Source organism: Salmo salar, chromosome ssa09 (assembly GCF_905237065.1).
Source record: "Salmo salar chromosome ssa09, Ssal_v3.1, whole genome shotgun sequence".
In the NCBI taxonomy this organism is placed as follows: domain Eukaryota; kingdom Metazoa; phylum Chordata; class Actinopteri; order Salmoniformes; family Salmonidae; genus Salmo; species Salmo salar.
In genome coordinates, this window is record NC_059450.1 from 82,362,504 (window position 1) to 82,388,880 (window position 26,377).

Genomic DNA, 26,377 nt, shown 5'->3' on the forward strand with positions numbered 1-26,377 from the left:
TTGGTACCGGTATCCCCTGTATGTAACCTCCACATTGACTTGGTACCGGTACCCCCTGTATATAGCCTCCACATTGACTTGGTACCCCCTGTATATAGCCTCCACATTGACTTGGTACCCCCTGTATATAGCCTCCACATTGACTTGGTACCCCCTGTATGTAGCCTCGTTATTGTTATTTTATTGTTGCTCTTTTATTTTTTACTTTAGTTTATTTAGTAACTATTTTTCTTAACTCTTATTTTTCTTAAAACTGCATTGTAAGTAAGCATTTCATGGTTACATGTTGTATCGGGCGCATGTGACAAATACAACTTCATATAATTTTCTCAGCTGCAGAACATCACTGAGCTGTTTGTGGAAGAAGCGGATGAATTCTCTGCTGTCAGAGCCAGAACCTTGTGTCTGATGGACACCAGGAGATAACTCCTCCTCCACACGCTCCTGACAACACAACACAACACAACACAACACAACACACAGTGAGAAATTAACAAGTTCTTAATTTCAGTTCTAAAGAAATCTTTTTCAGCTAAGAAATTGTATAAAATGCAATAAGTATACACATTCAGGGATTTGAAATCCCAAATATCCTACACCAAGCATTGTGTTTAACCTTCAAAATGGGAAGGATCTCAGCCATGATAGCATTTATCTGCCTGTCAAGTTGTTGAGTGTCAACTTGTGCACACTGGATCTCAGTTAAGGAAGAGTTAGTACCATCAGAGGCACCTAAAAAACAGCAGGGTGTCCAGTCAATCATAGCAACAGATCAAAGTTAAACAGACACTTAGACATATAGCATAGACTATTAATTAAGGACATAGCAGTGTTCAAATCCATGAAAGTTTTTTTTACCCAGATCCTCAATGGCAAATGGCTTAAGGTGGGAGGCGATAGACAGGATGCATTCACCTTCTGAAACATTTATTTTCTGTCTCTTTCCTGAGTAATCCTCTTACAAATCAAATAAACAGTGACATGAATATTATTCTTGTTATGGTAATTTTGGTCTGTTCATAAAACTAACAAAGGATGTCTTGTGATTGCAGGTCAGAGAAAGGCATACATACAGCATACGTTGAGAACATGGTCTCTGTGGATGTCAGTTGTGTGGTGGGGGGAAGCCTGGAGAACAGGGCTGGCAGGCACAGGCTGGTCTTCAGTCACATCTCTTTCAGAAAGATGCCGAGCCACTCTGTCCTGCAAGTAATAAAAAATTGTCTTGATTAATATAAAAAAAACGATCACATATGGATCTTGTATTACCGTACTGACAATAGCCTATTGTATAACACCTGTAGATGGCAAATGGCACAATTAAATTGTTCCAGTACCTTCAGGGCGAATAGTGCTCTCTGCCGTAGGTAGTCTGTGTTTAGCATCTGCAGCTGGTAGAACAGCACTATGATAAAACAGGGCCTAGTCTCATTCTGAGATATCACATTAGCCACCTCAGAGTAGATGGCCTCACGCAACACCTCAAACAATGAACCCCCCGTGACCCCCGCATCTGTGAACACACAAATCAACACACATTCCTTTTAGGTCCATGTCTGTATCCCAAATGGCACCCTATTCCCTATGTACCAGATTCAATGCTCTATAATCCCCTTCACTCACCAGTGGTTCTGCAGTGTTCTCTACTCTGCTTCCTCTTGTTTTTAGATGAGGACAGGCTGTGTTTAAACATGAGGCTGATGTGGGTGGTGGCCTTGCTGGATTTGAGGGTTGTCATTGGGCTGGCGGTGGTGTCTGCGGGGTTGGATAGACTGCTGGTGAGAATTCGAGAAGATTTATCTCCAAACCGACTGCTCCTGCTATTTCTATGGAGAGGAAATAACCTGGAGGTTTTCTGGCTCTTCGCTTTGCCACCTAGCTAGTCTGGACTTCCAACATGGACATCCGCCAAGCTGACGGCTCTTGGCAGTGTGCTTCTGTCCTCCTTCTCCTCATCCTCAGGAACCCTAGTATTGAGAATCAAAGTTGTTCTATTCTGGAACATTGTCTCCATTCACAACATGTATTTAGTGTGCCAACCCAATCAGAAAACATTCTCCCAACTGAACAGGTACAGGCTTCCACTTCCTCAAATTGAGTATGCTTTTCAATAACAAATCATTATGTAATTTACCATGAAACAAACAGAGGAGGAGCCAGCTCCAAAAACTGTGATTGCAGTAGGTTTACCATTGTTTTGGCCCATTCATAGAGTGGCTATCATGTGGCTGTGGAAAGACTGCATCATGAGCTGCCAGCACAGGGGACTTCGGCTCAGCCCACTGCTGCCATCTGGTGTTGGACTAGGGAACCGGTAATTCCCCCACAGATGGGTGAGGTGCAGGACATGGGTCAAATCCTGAAAAGATACAAACAGTTACTGATCAATGATGTCTTATAATTAACTATTTATACTTTTCAACACTTTGTTCTTTTTAAGTCATACAAAATCCCCAGCTTGCATTGAAACCTGTAGAGTTAAATATAGACCTTGCCTGAAGGAGGATATGAAAAGGTGTTGATGTCACTCATGTTCAAGGTATTTATGGGGGGAGGCAAGGGAGGTTGAGACTGTTGTTCGTGTAGGAGATCATTCAAAAGCTGCCTCATTCTGTCAAATGAAATAATGTTTTCTTGAAGTGGAAAGGCATGCATTTTCACCACTGACCAGTGAACAAGCCCTTGCATTTGGTCACAATACAGTAATGTCATCGCTGTTTATGGTCAAGGCTTTACTGTATCCCACCTTTGGATGTTGTTCTGTTGTCTGGCCAGCTGGGTGCCGTAGTGGTTGAGTTGGTTGATGATAAGGTAGATCTGTGTGTGTCCAGGGCTGATGCCATAAAGGCTCAGGTAGAGTACAGACTGGAACACATAGGACATCATCTGGTACAATGTAGGAAGAGAATAACACAATATTACAAACTCCTCCTAGTCCTCATCATAACATTCTAATCACCACCACCCTCTTAACAGAAACCAGTGCTATGAAAGCTCAGTTCTCCTGTAAGAGGTGTCTGACCTGCTGGTTCTGTCCCAGTGAGTGGCAAACCCTTGTACTGTAGTCCAGTTGTCTCTGGAGCTGGTGTATCTACTCCTGCTGCCTCTGCTGCCTCTGCTGCCTCTGCTGCACACTGGACAGCTCCGACACCCAGTGCACCTTTTCCTGGCCACGACTCCTGACAGCTGACCCCTGGCCCAGAGAGAGGGACGCAGGTTCCCCTCCACAGAGGGGTCACTGGGGAGGGAAGACCAGGCCCGGATAGATTGTCTGCGTCCCAAATGGCACCCTATTACCTATATAGCGCACTTTATGGGCCCCTATGGGCCCTGGTCAAAAGAAGTGCACTGTGAAGAGAATAGGGTGCCATTTGGGATGCAGACAATGTCTCCATGTTTTCCTACATCAAAACAATGTAAAGTGGAATGGGAAACAGTCAACAGCAACCTTTCTCTGGATCCTCTGGTCCTGTTGGACTGTCTCATTCTGATAGACTCAGAGGACTCTTCACTTAAACTGGAGTCCACTTCCACTTCCTCCTCCTCAACCCCCATCTCATAGCCATCTTCCTCCAGCAGACACGGCGTGGACCCTCCCCACGTGGCCATCGTCCTGAAAGGGGACATCCCAACATAGAATTTAATGATCACTAGAATGGGGATTGGCATCCTAGCAACATGAAAATCTGCCATCTTGGTCAGGTGAATTTCATTCCAACCTCGTTAACGCAGTCTAACCTGTCATCCATCCACTGGTGCTCTGAAAGCTGCTCCTCCATCCCATGCCTTTTGTAGGAGTCATTCAATCTGTATCTACCCTGACACTCTGCCATTAAAGATTCAGGCCCTGGTCCTCTTCTGGCTCAGGTTCCCTCCCAGGATCTGGTGTCGCTGCACCTCACAGTTAGTCCACAGCTGAAAACAAACAGGGATCAGATCAGTTTGGTATTAGCTCTTAAGTTTTAGGATGTACTGTGTGTGTACTGTGCTGTACCTGTGTCTTGAGTGAACTGGCTGAAGCAGCGTGCTCTGTGTGGTTCATCATGGCTTCACTGGAACTAGAGGCTGTAAGGGCTGCACAGGTCGAATGGGCTGCAGGGAAATCTGCGACTTCCTGGTAACTCGTCACACAAATACCTGGAAAAGTAATGCCACCCGGAATTCACCCTCTAAACATGAGGGATGCTCCATCTATCTCGCCCTCTCACACACACACACGCACGCACACACACACCTCTGGTAGGGAACATGTCCGTGTGAGCTCTTCTAGCTTGGCATTTAAGTCGATCAGGTGCTGTTGCTCATCATTTAACCTCTTCAACTCTCTCTTCTGCTGCCACAGCCTCTCTTCCAATAACTTCTCCCTGGCACTGCAACACAGACACAAGCATTAATTTACCTTCAGTTTGAAACTGTTTGGATCCAGCAAAATGTAGACTACAGAAAGGCACATACTGTACCTTAATCGCTTTTTCTCAGTAGAACATCTTGATTTGTAATCCATTACCTTTCGTTAAAAGGTAACTAACAAAGTTAGCTAATAACATTACCAACTGTCACATACATTGAGGAAGTTGAAACCGTTGTTATGGATACAGAGCCAGTTTAGAATGTTTAAAATCTTTTCACAATGCCATAATATTCTGATCTTTCCCCATTTAGTACAAGCTGTCCTGAATGTCAGTCCACATTTCTAACTTGCTTCACACATATTTCCTCCATTGTTCTGTAATGTCTGTAGCAAATCAGGTATTCACTTCAAAGCCACCCCCCTAAACACAAAAGGCGGTAAGTTACTTTATTAATATTATTATCAAAATATATAAACAAAGACTGAAATTGATTATCAGTACATACTGTGCCTGTTTGTTTGTAAAAGAAAATAGACGATGTGCCAAAGGGGTTGTCTGGTTCTCATAATGTTAGTTCTTCACTCTGACTCACCCCTGTGTATTGTGATGCTAGACAGAAGATTTAAGAGGACAAGCTCAACTGCTACTGAGAATCCTCACATTCTTGTGAGGCGGCTATGAAGAGACAGCTGTGGAAAGTCTGTTGAAGTCCTTTTCCACTAAAAGACAAAGCAACTGGACCTAAATATCCCCGTTTCAACTGTGATTATTTCAGCATCTCTGCAGGTAAAATGAGAACCTTCAGGTTGTTTTTCATTGGGCTCATCTTCATCATGGACATGTCCCTTTCGGTAAGTTCTCATTACAAGGAACTATGTCTATGGACTACTCTTTCTCATGTTTGGTTGATTTTGATATTGGCCAACTGTAGCCTACTGCAAGGGAACCAAGTTATTTATGCTACTTATACTACTTACTGCTATACTGTGTGTGTGTATAAACATGTCTGTGTGCATGTGTACATACATACCACACTGAGTGTACAAAACATTAGGAACACCTTCCTAATACTGAATTGCACCCCCCTTTGCCCTCAGAACAGCCTCAATTCGACATGGACTCTACAAGGTGTCGAAAGTGTTCCACAGGGATGCTGGCCCATGTTGACTACAATGCTTCCCACAGTTGTGTCAAGTTGGCTAGATGTCTTTTGGGTGGTGGACCATTCTTGATACTCACGGGAAACTGTGTATTTGACTCAAACCTGTGCACCTGGCACCAACTACCATACCCTGTTCAAAGACACTTAAATATTTTGTCTTGCCCATTCACCCTCTGAATGGTACACATAACACAATCCATGTCTCACTTCTGTCAAGGCTTCAAAATCCTTCTTCAACCAGCCTCCTCCCCTTCAGCTACACTGATTGAAGTGGATTTAACAAGGGACATCAATAAGGGATCATAGCTTTCATCTGGATTCACCTTGTCAGTCTATGACATGGAAAGAGCAGGTGTTCCTAATGTTTTGACCACTCAGTGTATATGTGTGTAGTCTTCAGATGAATGCCAGCAGGAGACAGTGCGGCTGCGGGCCCAGCTGAAGACTCTGGAGGTGCAGGTGATGAAGCAGCAGCAGCAGCTCATCCAGACTCTCAGCAGCCAGAGGACTGAGCAGCTGGCTTTAGACCAGGACACCTTCCATGACCTGGGAGATCATCAGTATAGAGGTCAATAATCCTTCTTTATCCTTTTATTTTGTGTATGATTGCAGAATTCATAGTTTCAAATCATAACATTTGTGAAGTAAACATCCATAACCTCATCAGTAATCTGTATTCAGACTGTGCCCAGATTTTCAACGCTGGGAACAAAGGCAGTGGGTTCTACACGATCAGACCCATGGCGAGCCCGAGCCTGGTCAGGGTCTACTGTGACATGACTGAAGGGGGCGGATGGACAGTCATCCAGAGACGCTCAGATGGCAGCCAGTCTTTCAACAGGTAAAACACAAATACGACTCAGATGTTATGTAATAATAAGATTACAGTAACATTCTTCTGTATGTGAATGAGTAATGTGTTGGCTTCATATCTAATTTGTATGCAGGCCCTGGAGGGATTATCAGCGGGGGTTTGGTGACCTGCAGTCAGCCAGTGGGGAGTTCTGGTTGGGGAATGACAACTTATATTACCTAACTTCACAAGGTAAATGTGAGACCTTACAATGTCTGAAAAGTCAAGACAACTGTGAGAGAGTGACAGAGAGATGAGGAATTAGAGTTTTGACTAAAGGCTACCATCACCCCTTGGCTTTAGGTGACTACAACCTGAGGATCAACTTAGCTGACTTTGAGGGAGTACAACGCTATGCAGTGTACAAAAACTTCAAAGTTGCAGATGAGAAGGTGTTGTATTCTGTGGTTTTCATTTTTACACCTCTGCTCAACAAGTGTCCACATGGAATGATGACGACGTTGTCTTTGGGTGATGTTTCTATCTGTCCGTGTCAGTGGGTCATGGGGAAGATCTCAATTGCACACTCCTTGTGTCCTTTCTCCTCTCTCTTTGTCTCCTTCTCAAAACCTATTGGATGAGAAAGCCAGAGGTCCCGCCCCTCTGACCTTCTCCTCCAATGGGTTTTGAGGAGATGAGGAGAGAGAGAGGACGTGAAGATTGGTGAAGATCAGGGGTATTCAACTCTTACCTCAAGAGGTCCAGTGCCTGCTGCCTTTCTGTTCTACCTGATAATTAATTGCATACACACCCAGGAACAATGACAAAATGCAGTGGAACTGGCTTCATGGTCCATAGTTGAGTTTGAGGGGTCTAGATGGACAACTCATCAGTTGTTTCCTTTAGGAAAAATGAAAGGAAATAACAGATCAAAGGTTAAACAAACCAGGAGGAGACACTACCAATATGTCAATTGTATGAAAAACCCAAAATTCTATGATGCAACTCATTCCTCTCTTAGAGTTTTGCTTACCATCCACTTATTACAGTTGAGGAGTTCGTTTTTTGGAGGTGTGCATTGTGCTCACTATATTACCATCATGTTTATCCCCAGGAGTTTTACCAGCTGCAGTTTGGTGAGTTCTCTGGTGACTCTGGTGACTCTCTATCAGGCAGTTACCACCCAGAGGTCCAGTGGTGGGCCAGTCACCAGGGAATGAAGTTCAGCACCTATGACAAAGACAACGACCGCTACGAACGCAACTGTGCCCAGGAGGACAAGGGAGGCTGGTGGTTCAACAGGTTCTTCATCCTCATTCTCTCTGTCAATGGTCTAGGCTACTAAAAGGGCTACTTTGGGACATGTCACAAGTTCTCTCTCTAATCTAGTCATTCAAAGAATACATCATCTGACATTATGACAAATAAAATACACTTCATGATTCTTTATTTATCCTAATTCTTGCTGTTCTGTTTCGTTTCCACTAGATGTCACTCTGCCAACCTGAATGGCTACTACTACCATGGTGCCTACAGTGCTGTGACAGACAATGGAGTAGTCTGGTACACCTGGCATGGCTGGTGGTACTCCCTCAAGTCTGTAGTCATGAAAATAAGGCCGGCTGCTTTTGAACCCAATATTGTCTGATCCTGTGGATACAATCCATGAATGTAGGCTAAAACCGTGTATTATTTAGTCACATAAGCTACAGTATGCAAGAAGCAGAAGTGTTTGAATTCCTTCCAGCTCACAATGATGTGCTCTTATCATTCTCAATAAGCGCCTTGCTTGCAAATCTGATTAAAGGATTCCTTAAAATGTTTTATTGGTTGTTTTTCTGTCTCACTGTCTATTCAAATTTCCCTAAAAAGAAAAACCTGCAGGGAAAGAAGAATGGACTGTCAACAATGAAAGCCAGACAGACTATTTCAAACACTTTCTAAAAAGAGGAGAGTGCTTAGGCTTGGTGAGTGTTGTGTGTGCAATAATTAGGCATAGGCCTACCATCCTACTAACTGAAGGCTATCTCACCTCAGGCCCTGACATCCAGGGCTATGCTTAGTAGGCAGTTAGCATACATTGTCGAATGTTGCAGATAGAAATGCCATGAAATGAAGAATAGAGCCAACTTGATTCCTTAATAGATATAGAACCTGTGATATGGTCTGTGCCTTGTTAGCCTATTCTACATTTTAGAGAGACATGTTTGTTCTACAGCATATTTCTAACTGAACATTTCAAAACGTTGCGTCCTGCTGAACGCACCCAAGGTGAGCGCGAACTCAAAGAGTGGCTCGTGCAGCAAGTTACGCGCATATTTGGTCCATCTGGGAAAACCATTCGATTTGCCCATATCAACTCAAACATGGTTCATCTTGTGTGATTTTTCTACATACACGCAGCAATTAACACAAGCTAACATTTTTCGTTAATTTAGTTTGCAGTAGGCTCGACTTTTAAAGATGTATGAAAAAATATGATAGTCTCGGAACCTCTTTAGAAAAAGCAACGCTTCAAATAAAAATGATGACTAAACTCCACTCCCTCACCATGGACTCCCGAGTTGCGCAGCGGTCTAAGGCACTGCTTCTCAGTGCTGGAGGCGTCACTACAGACCCTGGTTCGATTTCAAGCTTTATCACAACCGGCCATGGTTGGGAGTCCTATAGGGCGATGGCAGCATAATTGGCAGCATCGTCCAGGCTTGGCCTTCATTGTAAATAAGAATTTGTTCTTAACTGACTTGCCAAGTTAAATAAATAAATAATAGTCATTTTCCAATGGTGGAGTTTGTTTTGCGTGTCTGGGTGCCCCAGGTGGGTGGAGATTACACGTAAAGGTATACTTCGGGATTTTGGCAATGAAGCCCTTTATCTACTTTCCCAGAGTCGGATGTCTCTGTATCCAGTATAAAGGAAATAAAAGGTAGTTTTGCGAGTCAATGCTAACTAGTATTAGCACAATGATAACGTCTATGGTATCTACTAGCTATCAGTTACCATAGACTGAAGTCATTGCGCTAGTTAGCAACTTCCTTAAAACTGCACGCAGAGACATAGAAATTGTGTCCACGAGTTCATCTAACACATTGCCAAAATCCTGAAGTATCCCTTTAAGGACCAATATAATGATCTAAAATGCCTAAACTCCACCCACCCGGGGCACCGGGCCCTACTAAACACCCAACCAATCAATCAGTTTTTTTTTATTCCCATTGAGATCGGTCACTAAACCCAGGAGGCCATTTTGATATGTATATATCCCTCCTTGACTTTCTTATTCTGTAAACTAAGAACTTGATCAACTTCCACTTGCAAGCAAGAGTTGCCAAGTGTTCTCTTCACTTCAGTTTGCTACTGAAATTCATGCGCCTTGGTTGGAGAACGAGGTAGTGGGAGTGTTCCCTTTGCTAGCCGAGTAAATCGTTTTATCCAATTGAAAGTATACCGGAAGGATGCCCTCGGCAGTGCAGCACTAGTCGGTTTGACTAGAAGGTATACAACTACCGGCGTAAGTGACTTTTTCGTAGCAGGTTGGGCGAGTTTATGCAGCAGGTTTATGCAGCAGGTTAGGAGAATTAGGTTAAGGATGGCTAAAATGCTCTCCAAACCTGCTACGAAAAGCCTAAGGAGTTATGACCTCATGAGAGGAATGAATGAATGAATAGAAATACACCCAGGGTCTATTCAGGCTGTTTTCTCTGTAATGCTGTCATTCCACTTGGCGTGGCTGTTTGGTGTTGCTCATAAGTTGCTCTTGAGAAACCTGAGCTGATGTTCAGTTCATTAGTTCACTATTAAAACATCCTGTTTCTCTTGGATCCACATTAGGTACTTTGTTGAGATTTTCCATTTTGGGGAATTGGAGGAAATGATTGGAAATGGATCTTCAGTATGCTCATACCCTCATTTATATGGGAAAACTCACTTTAACATGTATTGCTGGCTCCAAACTATTGTTGCATTCTATAATCAAATGTGAAATGCCTACCAAACTAGTATGCATGGCATCTTAGGCTGTGTGTAAATTCTCTGAGTATTGCCTCTTTGCGCTGACCAGTGCAAGCAAACAGCTTATCAGAGGTTTCTTTATTTACATTGCCATGCAATATCTTAAAGGCTTTTGTGCACAGTAAGCCATATTATTTTTGTAACTGGCTCTAACTAGACACAATGGTGTGTCTTTGTTCTCTGTTATCCATAGACCATGACAAGGACCCTGGTTGGCCGTCCCTCTGCCGTGGCAGGTAGAATGGAATCCCAAAGGTTGACCTGGTGCCCTGTTGTCCCCTGCCTGTGGCCCAGCTTGAGCAATGGGCTTTGGAGTGCCGTCCAAAATGGCACCATATTCGCTACATATATGGAAATAGTGTGCAATTTGGAACACAATCAGGGTGTCTACTCATAGACTCGTCTCTGTGTGATGCTGGCCTGGCAGCCCCAGTCACACATGGAGGGCCAGGGCAGAGTGTGCTGGGTGCCTGGGGGATTAGGATGTAGAGCAGGCTGGGTGCTGGATGCCTGGGAGATTAGGATGCAGAGCAGGCTGGGTGCCTGGGGATTAGGATGCAGAGCAGGCTGGGTGCCTGGGGAATTAGGATGCAGAGCAGGCTGGGTGCCTGGGGGATTAGGATGCAGAGCAGGCTGGGTGCCTGGGGGATTAGGATGCAGAGCAGGCTGGGTGCCTGGGGGATTAGGATGCAGAGCAGGCTGGGTGCCTGGGGGATTAGGATGCAGAGCAGGCTGGGTGCCTGGGGGATTAGGATGCAGAGTAGCAGAGCAGGATGGGTGTCTGGGGGATTAGGATGTAGAGCAGCAGAGCAGGCTGGGTGCCTGGGGGATTAGGATGCAGAGCAGGCTGGGTGCCTGGGGGATTAGGATGCAGCGCAGGCTGGGTGCCTGGGGGATTAGGATGCAGAGTAGCAGAGCAGGCTGGGTGCCTGGGAGATTAGGATGCAGAGTAGCAGAGCAGGCTGGGTGTCTGGGGGATGCAGAGCAGGCTGGGTGTCTGGGGGATTAGGATGCAGAGTAGCAGAGCAGGCTGGGTGTCTGGGGGATTAGGATGTAGAGCAGCAGAGCAGGCTGGGTGCCTGGGGGATTAGGATGCAGAGCAGGCTGGGTGCCTGGGGGATTAGGATGCAGAGCAGGCTGGGTGCCTGGGGGATTAGGATGCAGAGCAGGCTGGGTTCTGGGTGCCAGTGGGATTAGGATGCAGAGCAAGCTGGGTGCTGAGTGCCTGGGGGATTAGGATGCAGCGCCGTAGAGCAGGCTGGGTGCTGGGTGCCTGGGGGATTAGGATGCAGAGCAGGCTGGGTTCCTGGGGGATTAGGATGTAGAGCTGGCTGGGTGCCTGGGGCATTAGGATGCAGAGCAGGCTGGGTGCCTGGGGCATTAGGGTGCAGAGCAGGCTGGATGCCTGGGGGATTAGGATGCAGAGCAGGCTGGGTGCCTGTGGGATTAGGATGCAGAGCAGGCTGGGTGCCTGGGGGATTAGGATGCAGAGCAGGCTGGGTGCCTGGGGGATTAGGATGCAGAGTAGGCTGGGTGCCTTCGGGATTAGGATGCAGAGCAGGCTGGGTGCCTGGGGGATTTGGATGCAGAGCAGGCTGGGTTCTGGGTGCCAGTGGGATTAGGATGCGGCGCCGTAGAGCAGGCTGGGTGCTGAGTGCCTGGGGGATTAGGATGCAGAGCAGGCTGGGTTCCTGGGGCATTAGGGTGCAGAGCAGGCTGGGTGCCTGGGGCATTAGGATGCAGGGCAGGCTGGGTGCCTGGGGCATTAGGATGCAGAGCAGGCTGGGTGCCTGGGGCATTAGGATGCAGGGCAGGCTGGGTGCCTGGGGCATTAGGATGCAGGGCAGGCTGGGTGCCTGGGGCATTAGGATGCAGAGCAGGCTGGGTGCCTGGGGCATTAGTATGCAGAGCAGGCTGGGTGCCTGGGGGATTAGGATGTGGCGCCATAGAGCAGGCTGAGTGCCTGGGGGATTAGGATGCAGAGCAAGCTGGGTGCCTGGGGGATTAGGATGTGGCGCCATAGAGCAGGCTGAGTGCCTGGGGGATTAGGATGCAGAGCAAGCTGGGTGCCTGGGGGATTAGGATGCAGAGCAAGCTGGGTGCCTGGGGGATTAGGATGCAGAGCAGGCTGAGTGCCTGGGGGATTAGGATTTAGAGCAGGCTGGGTGCCTGGGGCATTAGGATTTAGAGCAGGCTGGGTGCCTGGGGGATTAGGATTTAGAGCAGGCTGGGTTCCTGGGGGATTAGGATTTAGAGCAGGCTGGGTTCCTGGGGGATTAGGATTTAGAGCAGGCTGAGTGCCTGGGGGATTAGGATGCAGAGCAGGCTGGGTGCCTGGGGGATTAAGATGCAGAGCAGGCTGGGTGCCTGGGGGAATAGGATTCAGAGCAGGCTGAGTGCCTGGGGGATTAGGATGCAGAGCAGGCTGGGTGCCTGGGGGATTAGGATGCAGAGCAGGCTGGGTGCCTGGGGGATTAGGATGCAGGGTAGGCTGGGTGCCTGGGGCATTAGGATGCAGGGTAGGCTGAGTGCCTGGGGCATTAGGATGCAGGGCAGGCTGGGTGCCTGGGGCATTAGGATGCAGGGCAGGCTGGGTGCCTGGGGGATTAGGATGCAGAGCAGGCTGGGTGCCTGGGGGATTAGGATGCAGGGTAGGCTGTGTGCCTGGGGCATTAGGATGCAGGGTAGGCTGAGTGCCTGGGGCATTAGGATGCAGGGCAGGCTGGGTGCCTGGGGCATTAGGATGCAGGGCAGGCTGGGTGCCTGGGGCATTAGGATGCTGGGTGCCTGGGGCATTAGGATGCAGAGCAGGCTGGGTGCCTGGGGCATTAGGATGCTGGGTGCCTGGGGCATTAGGATGCAGAGCAGGCTGGGTGTCTGGGGCATTAGGATGCAGAGCAGGCTGGGTGCCTGGGGCATTAGGATGCAGAGCAGGCTGGGTGCCTGGGGCTTTAGGATGCTGGGTGCCTGGGGCATTAGGATGCAGAGCAGGCTGGGTGCCTGGGGCATTAGGATGCTGGGTGCCTGGGGCATTAGGATGCAGAGCAGGCTGGGTGTCTGGGGCATTAGGATGCAGAGCAGGCTGGGTTCCTGGGGCATTAGGGTGCAGAGCAGGCTGGGTGCCTGGGGCATTAGGGTGCAGAGCAGGCTGGGTGCCTGGGGCATTAGGATGCAGAGCAGGCTGGGTGCCTGGGGCATTAGGATGCAGAGCAGGCTGGGTGCCTGGGGCATTAGGATGCAGAGCAGGCTGGGTTCCTGGGGCATTAGGGTGCAGAGCAGGCTGGGTGCCTGGGGGGATTAGGATGTGGCGCCATAGAGCAGGCTGAGTGCCTGGGGGCATTAGGATGCAGAGCAGGCTGGGTGCCTGGGGCATTAGGATGCAGAGCAGGCTGGGTGCCTGGGGCATTAGGATGCAGGGCAGGCTGGGTGCCTGGGGCATTAGGATGCAGGGCAGGCTGGGTGCCTGGGGCTTTAGGATGCTGGGTGCCTGGGGCATTAGGATGCAGAGCAGGCTGGGTGCCTGGGGGATTAGGATGTGGCGCCATAGAGCAGGCTGAGTGCCTGGGGGATTAGGATGCAGAGCAAGCTGGGTGCCTGGGGGATTAGGATGTGGCGCCATAGAGCAGGCTGAGTGCCTGGGGGATTAGGATGCAGAGCAAGCTGGGTGCCTGGGGGATTAGGATGCAGAGCAAGCTGGGTGCCTGGGGGATTAGGATGCAGAGCAGGCTGAGTGCCTGGGGGATTAGGATTTAGAGCAGGCTGGGTGCCTGGGGCATTAGGATTTAGAGCAGGCTGGGTGTCTGGGGGATTAGGATTTAGAGCAGGCTGGGTGCCTGGGGGATTAGGATTTAGAGCAGGCTGGGTTCCTGGGGGATTAGGATTTAGAGCAGGCTGAGTGCCTGGGGGATTAGGATGCAGAGCAGGCTGGGTGCCTGGGGGATTAGGATGCAGAGCAGGCTGGGTGCCTGGGGGATTAGGATGCAGGGTAGGCTGGGTGCCTGGGGCATTAGGATGCAGGGTAGGCTGAGTGCCTGGGGCATTAGGATGCAGGGCAGGCTGGGTGCCTGGGGCATTAGGATGCAGCGCAGGCTGGGTGCCTGGGGGATTAGGATGCAGAGCAGGCTGGGTGCCTGGGGGATTAGGATGCAGGGTAGGCTGTGTGCCTGGGGCATTAGGATGCAGGGGAGGCTGAGTGCCTGGGGCATTAGGATGCAGGGCAGGCTGGGTGCCTGGGGCATTAGGATGCAGGGCAGGCTGGGTGCCTGGGGCATTAGGATGCTGGGTGCCTGGGGCATTAGGATGCAGAGCAGGCTGGGTGCCTGGGGCATTAGGATGCTGGGTGCCTGGGGCATTAGGATGCAGGGCAGGCTGGGTGTCTGGGGCATTAGGATGCAGAGCAGGCTGGGTGCCTGGGGCATTAGGATGCAGAGCAGGCTGGGTGCCTGGGGCTTTAGGATGCTGGGTGCCTGGGGCATTAGGATGCAGAGCAGGCTGGGTGCCTGGGGCATTAGGATGCTGGGTGCCTGGGGCATTAGGATGCAGAGCAGGCTGGGTGTCTGGGGCATTAGGATGCAGAGCAGGCTGGGTTCCTGGGGCATTAGGGTGCAGAGCAGGCTGGGTGCCTGGGGCATTAGGGTGCAGAGCAGGCTGGGTGCCTGGGGCATTAGGATGCAGAGCAGGCTGGGTGCCTGGGGCATTAGGATGCAGAGCAGGCTGGGTGCCTGGGGCATTAGGATGCAGAGCAGGCTGGGTTCCTGGGGCATTAGGGTGCAGAGCAGGCTGGGTGCCTGGGGGATTAGGATGTGGCGCCATAGAGCAGGCTGAGTGCCTGGGGCATTAGGATGCAGAGCAGGCTGGGTGCCTGGGGCATTAGGATGCAGAGCAGGCTGGGTGCCTGGGGCATTAGGATGCAGGGCAGGCTGGGTGCCTGGGGCTTTAGGATGCTGGGTGCCTGGGGCATTAGGATGCAGAGCAGGCTGGGTGCCTGGGGGATTAGGATGTGGCGCCATAGAGCAGGCTGAGTGCCTGGGGGATTAGGATGCAGAGCAAGCTGGGTGCCTGGGGGATTAGGATGTGGCGCCATAGAGCAGGCTGAGTGCCTGGGGGATTAGGATGCAGAGCAAGCTGGGTGCCTGGGGGATTAGGATGCAGAGCAAGCTGGGTGCCTGGGGGATTAGGATGCAGAGCAGGCTGAGTGCCTGGGGGATTAGGATTTAGAGCAGGCTGGGTGCCTGGGGCATTAGGATTTAGAGCAGGCTGGGTGCCTGGGGCATTAGGATTTAGAGCAGGCTGGGTGCCTGGGGGATTAGGATTTAGAGCAGGCTGGGTTCCTGGGGGATTAGGATTTAGAGCAGGCTGGGTTCCTGGGGGATTAGGATTTAGAGCAGGCTGAGTGCCTGGGGGATTAGGATGCAGAGCAGGCTGGGTGCCTGGGGGATTAAGATGCAGAGCAGGCTGGGTGCCTGGGGGAATAGGATTTAGAGCAGGCTGAGTGCCTGGGGGATTAGGATGCAGAGCAGGCTGGGTGCCTGGGGGATTAGGATGCAGAGCAGGCTGGGTGCCTGGGGGATTAGGATGCAGGGTAGGCTGGGTGCCTGGGGAATTAGGATGCAGGGTAGGCTGAGTGCCTGGGGCATTAGGATGCAGGGCAGGCTGGGTGCCTGGGGCATTAGGATGCAGGGCAGGCTGGGTGCCTGGGGGATTAGGATGCAGGGCAGGCTGGGTGCCTGGGGGATTAGGATGCAGGGTAGGCTGTGTGCCTGGGGCATTAGGATGCAGGGTAGGCTGGGTGCCTGGGGCATTAGGATGCAGGGCAGGCTGGGTGCCTGGGGCATTAGGATGCAGAGCAGGCTGGGTGCCTGGGGCATTAGGATGCAGAGCAGGCTGGGTGCCTGGGGCTTTAGGATGCTGGGTGCCTGGGGCATTAGGATGCAGAGCAGGCTGGGTGCCTGGGGCATTAGGATGCTGGGTGCCTGGGGCATTAGGATGCAGAGCAGGCTGGGTGTCTGGGGCATTAGGATGCAGAGCAGGCTGGGTACCTGTAATTTCCCTTCAAATCCATGAAGGAATTGAACAAGTGCATACTTCGGGAGAAAGGAAATATGATTGGGATGCCACCACTGTGATGGCATTGTTTGACCTCTGCTCCAGTTCATAGTGTGTAGAACAGGTGTAAACCTTCACTGACTATATTTACTTGATTAACTCCAGTAAGGTGCCACTTGTCTCATTTCCACCTGCCATGTTCAGAATTCATCATCATTGGCATTTGAACAGTTTTTCTGTTATCACATCCCTGATTTACAGGAAATCTATCCTGTGCCACTGTCTTGTAGTTTCCGACACTGCATGCATGGGGCACAATGAAGCACATTCACTGGTTAGCCTAGCTAGTTGTTATGTTTCACGAAGACAAAGCTTGTGTGTTCCAACTTCAGTTCTATCTGCTCACAAGGGTTGGTCACACTGAGCTGAAGATAATGGTGCATTAATTTTGGTATAATTATTTTAGTATTTTTCTTCCCAGAGCAATTTTCCAGGAAGTATCAGATGTATATCAGATGTTTTTAGAGGTCCTATGACTGAGTCGGTAGGATAGTGTTTCATACCCTGCTATTTCAGATTGTAACAAGGATCTGCTAAATTACGTTTCAGCCATGCTCTCCTAAGTGTGTGGCAGACTGTGTTCACGTTGGAGGAGTCTGGGAGCTGGACTGGTGCTGTGTTGGAAACCAGCCTCACAGGGCTCACAGCGACATACTTAGAAGCTCAGGTACACCCTCCTCTGTCACCGTCTCCAGGCTGATGTTGGGAACTAATTACAGGCTAAGTTGTTACATAATAGAACTTTACAACAAAAATACTAAACTGGCCCCTGGGACATTATTGTATGTAACTCCAGGTAAGAATATTTTGTAATCCCTTTTGGAAATGGTTTGGGACGGGAGCTCTTCCAGTGCTGGTGGCTCGGGTTGCGTGTCGTTGCTTGCCGAGATTATGGTTCCTCAGGCCACGTGTAAGGACCTTTATGGATTAAGCAGAAATAGCGCTGGACAGTAGGGTTCAGGCCTAGGCCCTATGTTGTAATGACAGGCATAGTCAACTGTAGGGCTCTTAAACCAGCAGGTCATGCACTCTGAGATGACATTGCCAGTGTTTACTAGGCCTAGGGGTATGATGAAGGCCCAGGGGAACAGTCCACTATCACTCTAGGCCTGGACTGACAGCCCTGCATATTTGTGCTGTTTTGCTCAAACTAACATATGTTAATTCAATGTACGGTAATAGTTTATTGTGAGTATTTGTATGTAGGAATGGTCTGGCTTTGTCCGGAACCTAGGCCCCTCTCATCCCACTCCCACACCTCTTTTCATTTCTCCCCCATTTGCCAAAAAGCTGTCTGATCCATTCCCTCATGAAAGAGACACTTTGGCTGCTTAGCAACAGTGAATGCTGATTCGGACTGCCGGGCCTGGCCACCCCCTGTAATGGGCTCGGCAGGGGTAATATAACAAGTTGCCCCCCCCCGTAAACTTAGTAGTGGCGCACCACATGAGCTGGACCTTGAGTTGTTTTCTGCCGCATGCACAGGCACGTTGTACTGTCTGTGTACTGTCCAGGGGCCTGACTGACAGAGGCTGCTACTGCTGCACTGTTGGACTAAGTCACATTCCTACAGGGAGGAGGGGGGATAAAACCAGACTATTCTGCTTGCTGCGCAGAGAAGAAGTCCCTCTCTTTCGCTGTGTGTTACTGATGCACGGCTGAGTTTGAGCACCGGAGGGGGTGTGTCCTGTTTGTGTAAAGGGAGCTGTCATCCCAGCAGTGTTAATGCTAGTGCTAGCCACAGGAGGCGTACACAAGGCTACTGGTTGGTTTTAGTGCTGTGGGAAGCACTAATGGGATTGTCTCAGAGAGGGACCTGGGTAAGCTGAGAGATCTGTGGCTTGATACCGATACACAACAACACCAGCTGACTGGTAAGGCTGCTTTTTCTCATCAATGATTTTGTTAATGAATGCGTCTCAGAGGAGTATACTGTATTTGTCAGTAGATTGCATATCAATGGATGATCATGATGTGCTCCATCTTGTATAGTATTAAACAAATCATTTCACTTCCTCTAAGTTGTTTATTTTCCTTATTAGTGGACAGCTACAAATGCAAGTTTTAGTTTTTGACATTAAGTGTTGCTGTCGTGCATAGTGTTTCTTTCCTATATCTGGTTTTGTGCCATATTTCACCCAGGTCTAGTGGTCGTATTATTCCATAAACATAATTGAGCCATGGTTAATATCAGGTTGGTCTGCTGTTGTACTTTACATAAAACACTAGCACTAAGACCAAGCCAAAGTTTCCCACTCTTTAAATCCCTGGAGTGAATGATTACCGGTATAAAAGCAATCTCCCAAATGAGAACTCTTGCCAAGGTCCAATGTACAGATTTTTATATCCCTCCTGCATTAGATCAGGGAGTCTTGCTGTACGTCTTTTAAGTGGCTGGTGTTGGCTTGAGAAGTCTGGAAATGACTAAGCGCTGTATTCTGCCTGTTCCCTAGGAAACCTTTCATTCCGTCACAGAGAGGTGTGTTGTTGCTCAGCCTTAATAGCAAACATTGCATTCAGTTCTGGACTATTGAACCCTATCAATGAAAAGGCCTTGATTAATAAAATAATTTCCTATGACAAAATTTGAGAAATGACAGTTAAATCTACAATAAATCGTGCATGACAAAGCAAGCCACAGGTGCAGATAACTGTCAGTAACTAAAGTGGGTGGTGATCAATGAATCAGATATCAAACCGTGTTTGATATATTGACAATATGAGCTGAGCATACAACCTAAGCATTTCAGAGGAATGCCTGTGACTTTCCAATGCCACTGTATTGTAATTGTATTCCCTCCTTGTTCAGATCTGTCTCAATCAGGAGACAAGACTCTCTTTAGTGAGGAAAATTACAATACTTATTCTCAACTGGAATTTGACATCAAGGTTTTTTTCCCCACTTTGCAATTCCTGCAATTGTGTGCCAGTAACTTTTGAAGCACAATGTATGATTACATTTAATTATGGTTTGTTTCTTGGCGAAATCAAAATATTTAGCCGGTATCACTGATAATGAATATCTTGGTGGTTATAGGGTTTTTTGTGAGAAGGTCCTCAACCCCACACAAGCCGCTATGCCAACATTACCAATACGTCCCAAACGGCACCCTATATAGTGCACTACTTTTGACCAGAGTCCTATGGGCCATTGTAAAAAGTAGTGCACTATAAAGGGAATAGGTTGCCATTTGGGATGTAGACAGTCTTCCTTGGTAGAAAGGTGGCTGTGTGATTACAATGATCAGCATGTTAGTCATGGCTTCTCCATGACAGAAACCATTGATGTAATTGTAGTCAAGCCTTATGATTTAGTTACAGAAAGGAAGCATCCCAGCCTCCAGATATAACTCTGGAGCTATCTGGCATCTACTCCAGGTGTCTATTATCCCCCCGCCCCTCTACTCCAGGTGTCTATTATCCCCCCGCCCCTCTACTCCAGGTGTCTATTATCCCCCCGCCCCTCTACTCCAGGTGTCTATTATCCCCCCGCCGCCCCTCTACTCCAGGTGTCTATTATCCCCCCCGCCCCCTCTACTCCAGGTGTCTATTATTCCCCCGCCGCCCCTCTACTCCAGGTGTCTATTATCCCCCCGCCGCCCCTCTACTCCAGGTCTCTATTATCCCCCCGCCGCCCCTCTACTCCAGGTCTCTATTATCCCCCCGCCGCCCCTCTACTCCAGGTCTCTATTATCCGCCCCGCCGCCTCTACTCCAGGTCTCTATTATCCCCCCGCCGCCCCTCTACTCCAGGTCTCTATCCCCCCGCCGCCCCTCTACTCCAGGTCTCTATTATCCCCCCGCCGCCCCTCTACTCCAGGTCTCTATTATCCCCCCGCCGCCCCTCTACTCCAGGTCTCTATTATCCCCCCCGCCGCCCCTCTACTCCAGGTCTCTATTATCCCCCCGCCGCCCCTCTACTCCAGGTCTCTATTATCCCCCCCGCCGCCCCTCTACTCCAGGTCTCTATTATCCCCCCGCCGCCCCTCTACTCCAGGTGTCTATTATCCCCCCGCCCCTCTACTCCAGGTGTCTATTATCCCCCCGCCCCTCTACTCCAGGTGTCTATTATCCCCCCCGCCCCTCTACTCCAGGTGTCTATTATCCCCCCGCCCCTCTACTCCAGGTATCTATTATCCCCCCCGCCGCCCCTCTACTCCAGGTGTCTATTATCCCCCCCCGCCGCCTCTACTCCGGGTGTCTATTATCCCCCCCCGCCGCCTCTACTCCAGGTGTCTATTATCCCCCCCGCCGCCCCTCTACTCCAGGTGTCTATTATCCCCCCCGCCGCCCCTCTACTCCGGGTCTCTATTATCCCCCCGCCGCCCCTCTAGTCCGGGTGTCTATTATCCCCAATCTACTCCGGGTGTCTATTATTCCCGCCCAAATCTACTCCGGGTGTCTATTATCCCCCCAAATCTACTCCTGGTGTCTATTATCCCCCCAAATCTACTCCTGGTGTCTATTATCCCCCCAAATCTACTCCTGGTGTCTATTATCCCCCCAAATCTACTCCTGGTGTCTATTATCCCCCCAAATCTACTCCGGGTGTCTATTTATCCCCCCCAAATCTACTCCGGGTGTCTATTTATCCCCCCAAATCTACTCCGGGTGTCTATTATCCCCCCAAATCTACTCCGGGTGTCTATTATCCCCCCCGCCGCCCCTCTAGTCCGGGTGTCTATTATCCCCAATCTACTCCGGGTGTCTATTATCCCCCCCAAATCTACTCCGGGTGTCTATTATTCCCCCCAAATCTACTCCGGGTGTCTATTATCCCCCCCAAATCTACTCCTGGTGTCTATTATCCCCCCCAAATCTACTCCTGGTGTCTATTATCCCCCCCAAATCTACTCCTGGTGTCTATTATCCCCCCCAAATCTACTCCGGGTGTCTATTAATCCCCCCCAAATCTACTCCGGGTGTCTATTTATCCCCCCCAAATCTACTCCGGGTGTCTATTATCCCCCCCCAAATCTACTCCGGGTGTCTATTATCCCCCCAAATCTACTCCGGGTGTCTATTATCCCCCCTTGCCCCTCTACTCCGGGTGTCTATTATCCCCCCCCCCCATCGACTCCGGGTGTCTGTTATCTCCCCCCCCCATCTACTCCGAGGGCCTTTGACAACCGAAGAACACCAGATGCTGTACATTTACTGGTGCCACAGAGAATTATAATGAATTATGCCAGAAGTTTATTCTCCCCTTTTCTAGATGTTCCTCCTGGGAAAGTAGCTTGGCCTTGCTTCCCCTTCCTCCTCCCTCCATCCCTTCCCTCTCTTATTGAACTTGACAGGAGTGCCGCAGCACAACTTTTTTTCCAACAATCCAGATTTATGTTGAAATCCCCTGTCCCCAAGGATATCACTGTGATTGTGGATAGTGTCCCAAGTGGTACCCTATTGCCTTAATAGTGCACTACTTTTGACAAGGGCACGTACAGTAGGGTTCTGGTCAAAAGCAGTCCATTATGTAGGGAATAGGCTGCCATTTGGGACACACACTTTGATTGTAACTGGAGCAGACTGTGAACTACTGCACAAAGCAGCCCTTTTTACTACTTGTAAATGTCCAAAGTCTTGCTTTTATTTATTGACCTTGGGTCAGGAACTTTACCGTGTTGGTAAATTGATATGTTCCTGGGCGGGCAGTACCACTACGAAGGGGCTAGGACTGGAGGCTTACCAGTCCAGTGAGCTAAAACAAACACAACAGGCCTGTTTAGATTGACGTTTAATGGTCATGGTGTCACCCATCTGAGCTGGTTTCCCAACATCAACCCCAGCATGGGTCCACATTAGGATTGTGACTGCTCATGCATCATTCCCCACTGGCCACCCGGCTCTCACGCTTCAGGGCATCGGTGGGTTGTTATAACCCTAATGTGGACCCATGCTGGGGTCTATTAGTTATTTTGGTCAAAGGGGAATGTTATACTATGGTAATAAAATGGAATGTCACTGCCATGATGTCCAGGGTCAGCGTTACCGGCAACACTTCAGTCGATGTCCAGGGTCAGCGTTACCGGCAACACTTCAGTCGATGTCCAGGGTCAGCGTTACCGGCAACACTTCAGTCGATGTCCAGGGTCAGCGTTACCGGCAACACTTCAGTCGATGTCCAGGGTCAGCGTTACCGGCAACACTTCGTCGATGTCCAGGGTCAGCGTTACCGGCAACACTTCAGTCGATGTCCAGGGTCAGCGTTACCGGCAACACTTCAGTCGATGTCCAGGGTCAGCGTTACCGGCAACACTTCAGTCGATGTCCAGGGTCAGCGTTACCGGCAACACTTCAGTCGATGTCCAGGGTCAGCGTTACCGGCAACACTTCAGTCGATGTCCAGGGTCAGCGTTACCGGCAACACTTCAGTCGATGTCCAGGGTCAGCGTTACCGGCAACACTTCAGTCGATGTCCAGGGTCAGCGTTACCGGCAACACTTCAGTCGATGTCCAGGGTCAGCGTTACCGGCAACACTTCAGAGAGTCGATGTCCAGGGTCAGCGTTACCGGCAACACTTCAGACAGCCGATGTCCAGGGTCAGCGTTACCGGCAACACTTCAGACAGCCGATGTCCAGGGTCAGCGTTACCGGCGACACTTCAGACAGTCGATGTCCAGGGTCAGCGTTACCGGCAACACTTCAGACAGTTGGGCTATACGCTTACATTTTTTATGTCTGTTTCTGAAGTCATTAACAATTCAGTCGAGTATCAGAGTACAGATAACTGTACAGTATTACTTTTAATGCAATACACTGGATGTAACTGTACAGTATTACTTTTAATGCAATACACTGGATTTAACTGTACAGTATTACCTCTCCAGCAATACACTGGATGTAACTGTACAGTATTACCTCTCCAGCAATACACTGGATGTAACTGTACAGTATTACCTCTCCAGCAATACACTGGATGTAACTGTACAGTATTACCTCTCCAGCAATACACTGGATTGGCTAGGAAACATGTGGACCAACACAGCCAGTGGTTGAATGACAGTTTCCCCTGATGAGAATGAGCTTTTTCCCCGCTTGTATTGAACTATGAGGATGGGTGTGCGTGCTATGTTCATGTCAGGCTTATAGTCCAGTAAAGTAAAGCCTTTTAACAATGCCACTTCTATCTGTCACCAATGTGCTGTGTGTGGTGTTTAGTCCAGGGATATCGGTTTTCTTTTAATGTTTTCAGAGCCGTCAGCCCAAAAATGTCATCTGATGGCATTTGACGACATGTGTAATTTTTACAGAGATCAGACCATTACACAAGTACAGAGAATATTAGGTTTATGCAAAGTTCAATTTGTTTGGTGTATTTTATCACATAGCCCTGTAGGATATTCCTCTTTGACTCCATAAGCCATCTCACCATTTTATCCCTTTTACTTGTACAGATCTGTTCCTGATGGAGATTCTCAGACATTCTCCTGGAGCAACTGTGAAGGCATAGTTGTAGCTATATGCCATATTTCAAAAAGTTGCTGCCCAATCAAGTCATTTGAATCCCATGGAAGTAAATGGCTATTCGTTTTGAGGTGCTTTGAAAACTCAACTTGATATAAATCATTGGATATGCAGTAAACTCAAACACAGCTGTGCTGAAACAACAAAAGCCTGCCAACATGTCCAATGTGAAGACAAAGTGTAGACCCTCGCAGCTGGCCCTCTCCTCAGGGCCAGGGGACCGTAACGGTAACTCAGTGGCCTGTCTCGGGACCTCCTCCTTGGACTCTCTGAGGAGCCTGAGTGATGGAGACTCCTCCAGTGCCCCTGACGTGGACATGGAGTGTTGCCTGATTGATGGCTCCCCGTCCCCGGCCAACCACCACACAGACCACCTAAGAAATGTACCCCTCAATAGCGCATTCACAACTAACACACCCATAAACGGTAACCTCAAACTCGGCTCACCTCCAGAGAATAGCACCTGCACTATCCTCTCACCTGCAGTGACTGTACCTGGTGAAGGGGACATGTTGGAACCTGTCCAAACATCTGTCTCCAGCTGTGTGAACACCAGCCTGGACAACTGGAACGGGAATATCCCTCTGGTGATCAACAGCCTGCAGGGGCACCATGGTGACAACCAGAGTGACTGGAGGAGTACGACATCGTCTGGTGACAGGAGTGTTGCTGCCTCTCCTGAATTGGCCTCTCCTGAGGGGGAAGAGAGCTCCAGCTCTGTGTCGCTCCGTGGCTCCAGTGAGAACAACTGCTCCATCGGCTCAGGGGAGAGGATGATGAGGTGGAACAGCTTCTGTCTGGAGGAGGCTGACACTCTCACTGTGTCTCTGTCTCTGGTGGAGCTGTCCACCAGTTCCTCTGCCCATAGCTCCCCTGCCCTGCCTGCTGACCTGGGCCATGGCCTGCTGTCAATGTCCACCACCAGCAGCCTGGCTGACGTCTGTGACGGCCTCCTGGAGAACAGACCCACTGACACCCTCAAAGTAAAGGACAACCCAGGCCCTCAGTGCTGGGGCATGACCTTTATCCAGTCAGACGACCAGGATCTCCCCCCTGAGGGTGACGGCCTTGCACCGTCTCGGTCTCCTGTGGATGTGGATCCCTGTGAGGCAGAGGGTGTATACCAGGCCACCTTTCTGTGTGAGCAAACCCCATCTGCTTCATGTGGAGGTGCTTCCCCAGCCCCCAGCAGGCAGGCCAGCTCGGATGCCTATTTCAGTGGAGGATCCACCGAGGGCAGGACCTTCATGCTGCCAGCCTCAGAGGAGCTGGACCTTGACGGCCGTGCCCAGACCTCCACACCAGTGCAGTGTGCTGGGAACAAACCCCTGGACTTGCCCTCCCTAACGGAGTCCCCCTGCACTGGGGAACGAAGTCGCGCTGATAGCCCTGTGGTCCAGGCGGCTAAAGACCAGCGAGGGGCGGCCCCAAGGCTCGCATCCCCAAAACACAGTTTGGTCGCCAGGCTTCCCCTATCATCAGCTAACAGAAATAGCAAAGCAGAAATCAAAAAGTTTCCCAAACCGGATTTCAGCAGAGTGAGACCCAAGATCATGTCGAGACCAGCTCATCCATTGACATTGGGAAGCCCTGCACCCGCAACGAATAAGCCAGGGAAACCAGTCAACCAGCCCTGTCGTAAACCATCTCAAGTGAACAGGAACACTCCAATGAGAAACACTCCTAGTAAACAAGCCACAGTTGAAGATGGCCGCCCGAGGGCTGCTGTGGCCGAGAATGCAGTGCCTGATTTCCTGGGAATGACATTTATCCAGGCAGATGACCAAGACCTCTCTTCGGCTGCTGGGTCTCACATTGGTCCACTTGCTCTTAGTTTGACTGAGGAGGCAAAGGGTCGAGCATCCCTGTGTGATTCTGTCTCTGCTGCATTTGATAATGTCCCACCTGTACCCAGCCATCAGGCCACTAGTCAGGTCAGCTCAGAGGCCGAGCATGTGGCTTCTAACTGTGGAGAAGGACCCGCTCCAGTGCTGCCTGGAAACCAGACCTGTTTCCCATCTCCCACAGAGTCACCCTCCACAGAACAGCGAGTTGACCCTGCACCAGCCCTGGCCAGTACTGGCAAGGCTGGCAACAAGGAGGAAGTGCCACAGTGGAAGAGACCTGGCTCTGTCTCTTCAGCCTCCTCACCATCCAATCAGGCACCAGTGTCAGCACTGCGGTCCCGCTGCTGGTCTGAGAGTTCCTCCACTACATCTACACCACACAGGGAGTCCAGCGCCTCCCCTAGCGGCTCCGCTAGCTTCATCATCCCCAAGGCCTACGTCCACCTGGGACAGAGCCAGGCCAGACCAGCCAGCCATAACCGTACTGGCAGTGCCCACAACAAACCGCCTGAGACCATGAAGGAAGCAGAAGAGCGAAGCAGCAAGGAGATGATGAAAACCTGCCTTGTGGTAAGTAAATGCAAATGACTTGTGCCCTATACATAACATAGAATAAATCCTTTTGGCCTGTTTAATCAAATCC

General features: G+C 49.8%; 4 protein-coding genes and 2 long non-coding RNA genes across 9 annotated transcripts in view; 2 read left to right on the forward strand and 4 right to left on the reverse strand.

Moving 5' to 3' along the window:
* Positions 1–247: 247 nt before the first annotated feature.
* On the reverse strand, positions 248–2,358 carry LOC106612038 (uncharacterized). The gene is made up of 6 exons (XR_006771066.1): positions 2,191–2,358; positions 1,845–1,967; positions 1,624–1,755; positions 1,338–1,513; positions 617–1,203; positions 248–444 (listed from the first exon to the last, which is right to left on the reverse strand). It is a non-coding gene; the product is annotated as an uncharacterized lncRNA (long non-coding RNA).
* Positions 2,359–2,500: 142 nt separating this feature from the next.
* LOC106612039 (uncharacterized) lies at positions 2,501–4,650 on the reverse strand. 3 transcript variants are annotated; one of them, XR_001330219.2, is made up of 7 exons: positions 4,461–4,650; positions 4,235–4,370; positions 3,995–4,137; positions 3,739–3,915; positions 3,023–3,613; positions 2,747–2,865; positions 2,501–2,611 (listed from the first exon to the last, which is right to left on the reverse strand). It is a non-coding gene; the product is annotated as an uncharacterized lncRNA (long non-coding RNA). The 3 variants fall into 3 exon arrangements; XR_001330220.2 differs by having other exon boundaries at positions 2,747–2,886; positions 3,995–4,114; positions 4,461–4,600; XR_001330217.2 differs by having other exon boundaries at positions 2,747–2,886; positions 4,461–4,599.
* Positions 4,651–4,657: 7 nt separating this feature from the next.
* Positions 4,658–8,131, forward strand: fgl1 (fibrinogen-like 1). Its single transcript, XM_014212848.2, has 8 exons — positions 4,658–4,788; positions 4,966–5,203; positions 5,908–6,082; positions 6,196–6,355; positions 6,462–6,559; positions 6,671–6,759; positions 7,422–7,609; positions 7,796–8,131. Exons 2-8 carry the CDS (start codon positions 5,144–5,146, stop codon positions 7,953–7,955), a joined length of 930 nt encoding a protein of 309 aa, XP_014068323.1. The 5' UTR covers positions 4,658–4,788; positions 4,966–5,143; the 3' UTR covers positions 7,956–8,131.
* Positions 8,132–9,530: 1,399 nt separating this feature from the next.
* Positions 9,531–26,377, forward strand: part of mtus1a (microtubule associated tumor suppressor 1a) — a 65,416-nt gene continuing 48,569 nt past the window's right edge. The window contains exons 1-2 of one of the 2 annotated variants that reach the window (XM_014212818.2): positions 9,531–9,818; positions 23,818–26,304. In XM_014212818.2, the coding sequence (XP_014068293.2) occupies positions 24,046–26,304 (2,259 nt within the window). In that variant the 5' untranslated portion in view covers positions 9,531–9,818; positions 23,818–24,045. Of the gene's footprint in view, positions 9,819–18,106; positions 18,298–23,817; positions 26,305–26,377 lie in introns of those variants that run through there. The other variant, XM_014212819.2, reaches the window with a different exon arrangement.
* LOC123744797 (basic proline-rich protein-like) lies at positions 12,249–13,937 on the reverse strand. The gene has a single exon (XM_045724984.1). It carries the CDS (start codon positions 13,935–13,937, stop codon positions 12,249–12,251), a length of 1,689 nt encoding a protein of 562 aa, XP_045580940.1.
* On the reverse strand, positions 14,200–15,327 carry LOC123744798 (protein PELPK1-like). Its single transcript, XM_045724985.1, has one exon. It carries the CDS (start codon positions 15,325–15,327, stop codon positions 14,200–14,202), a length of 1,128 nt encoding a protein of 375 aa, XP_045580941.1.

Excerpts from the sequence above, each read along its gene's own strand:
- LOC123744797 (XM_045724984.1), bottom strand. The coding sequence starts at position 13,937 with ATGGCGCCACATCCTAATCCCCCAGGCACCCAGCTTGCTCTGCATCCT.
- fgl1 (XM_014212848.2), top strand. The coding sequence starts at position 5,144 with ATGAGAACCTTCAGGTTGTTTTTCATTGGGCTCATCTTCATCATGGAC. Across the intron at positions 6,083-6,195 it reads GGGAGATCATCAGTATAGAG|ACTGTGCCCAGATTTTCAAC; the intron begins GTCAATAATCCT and ends ATCTGTATTCAG. Across the intron at positions 7,610-7,795 it reads GGAGGCTGGTGGTTCAACAG|ATGTCACTCTGCCAACCTGA; the intron begins GTTCTTCATCCT and ends CGTTTCCACTAG.
- LOC123744798 (XM_045724985.1), bottom strand. The coding sequence starts at position 15,327 with ATGGCGCCACATCCTAATCCCCCAGGCACCCAGCCTGCTCTGCATCCT.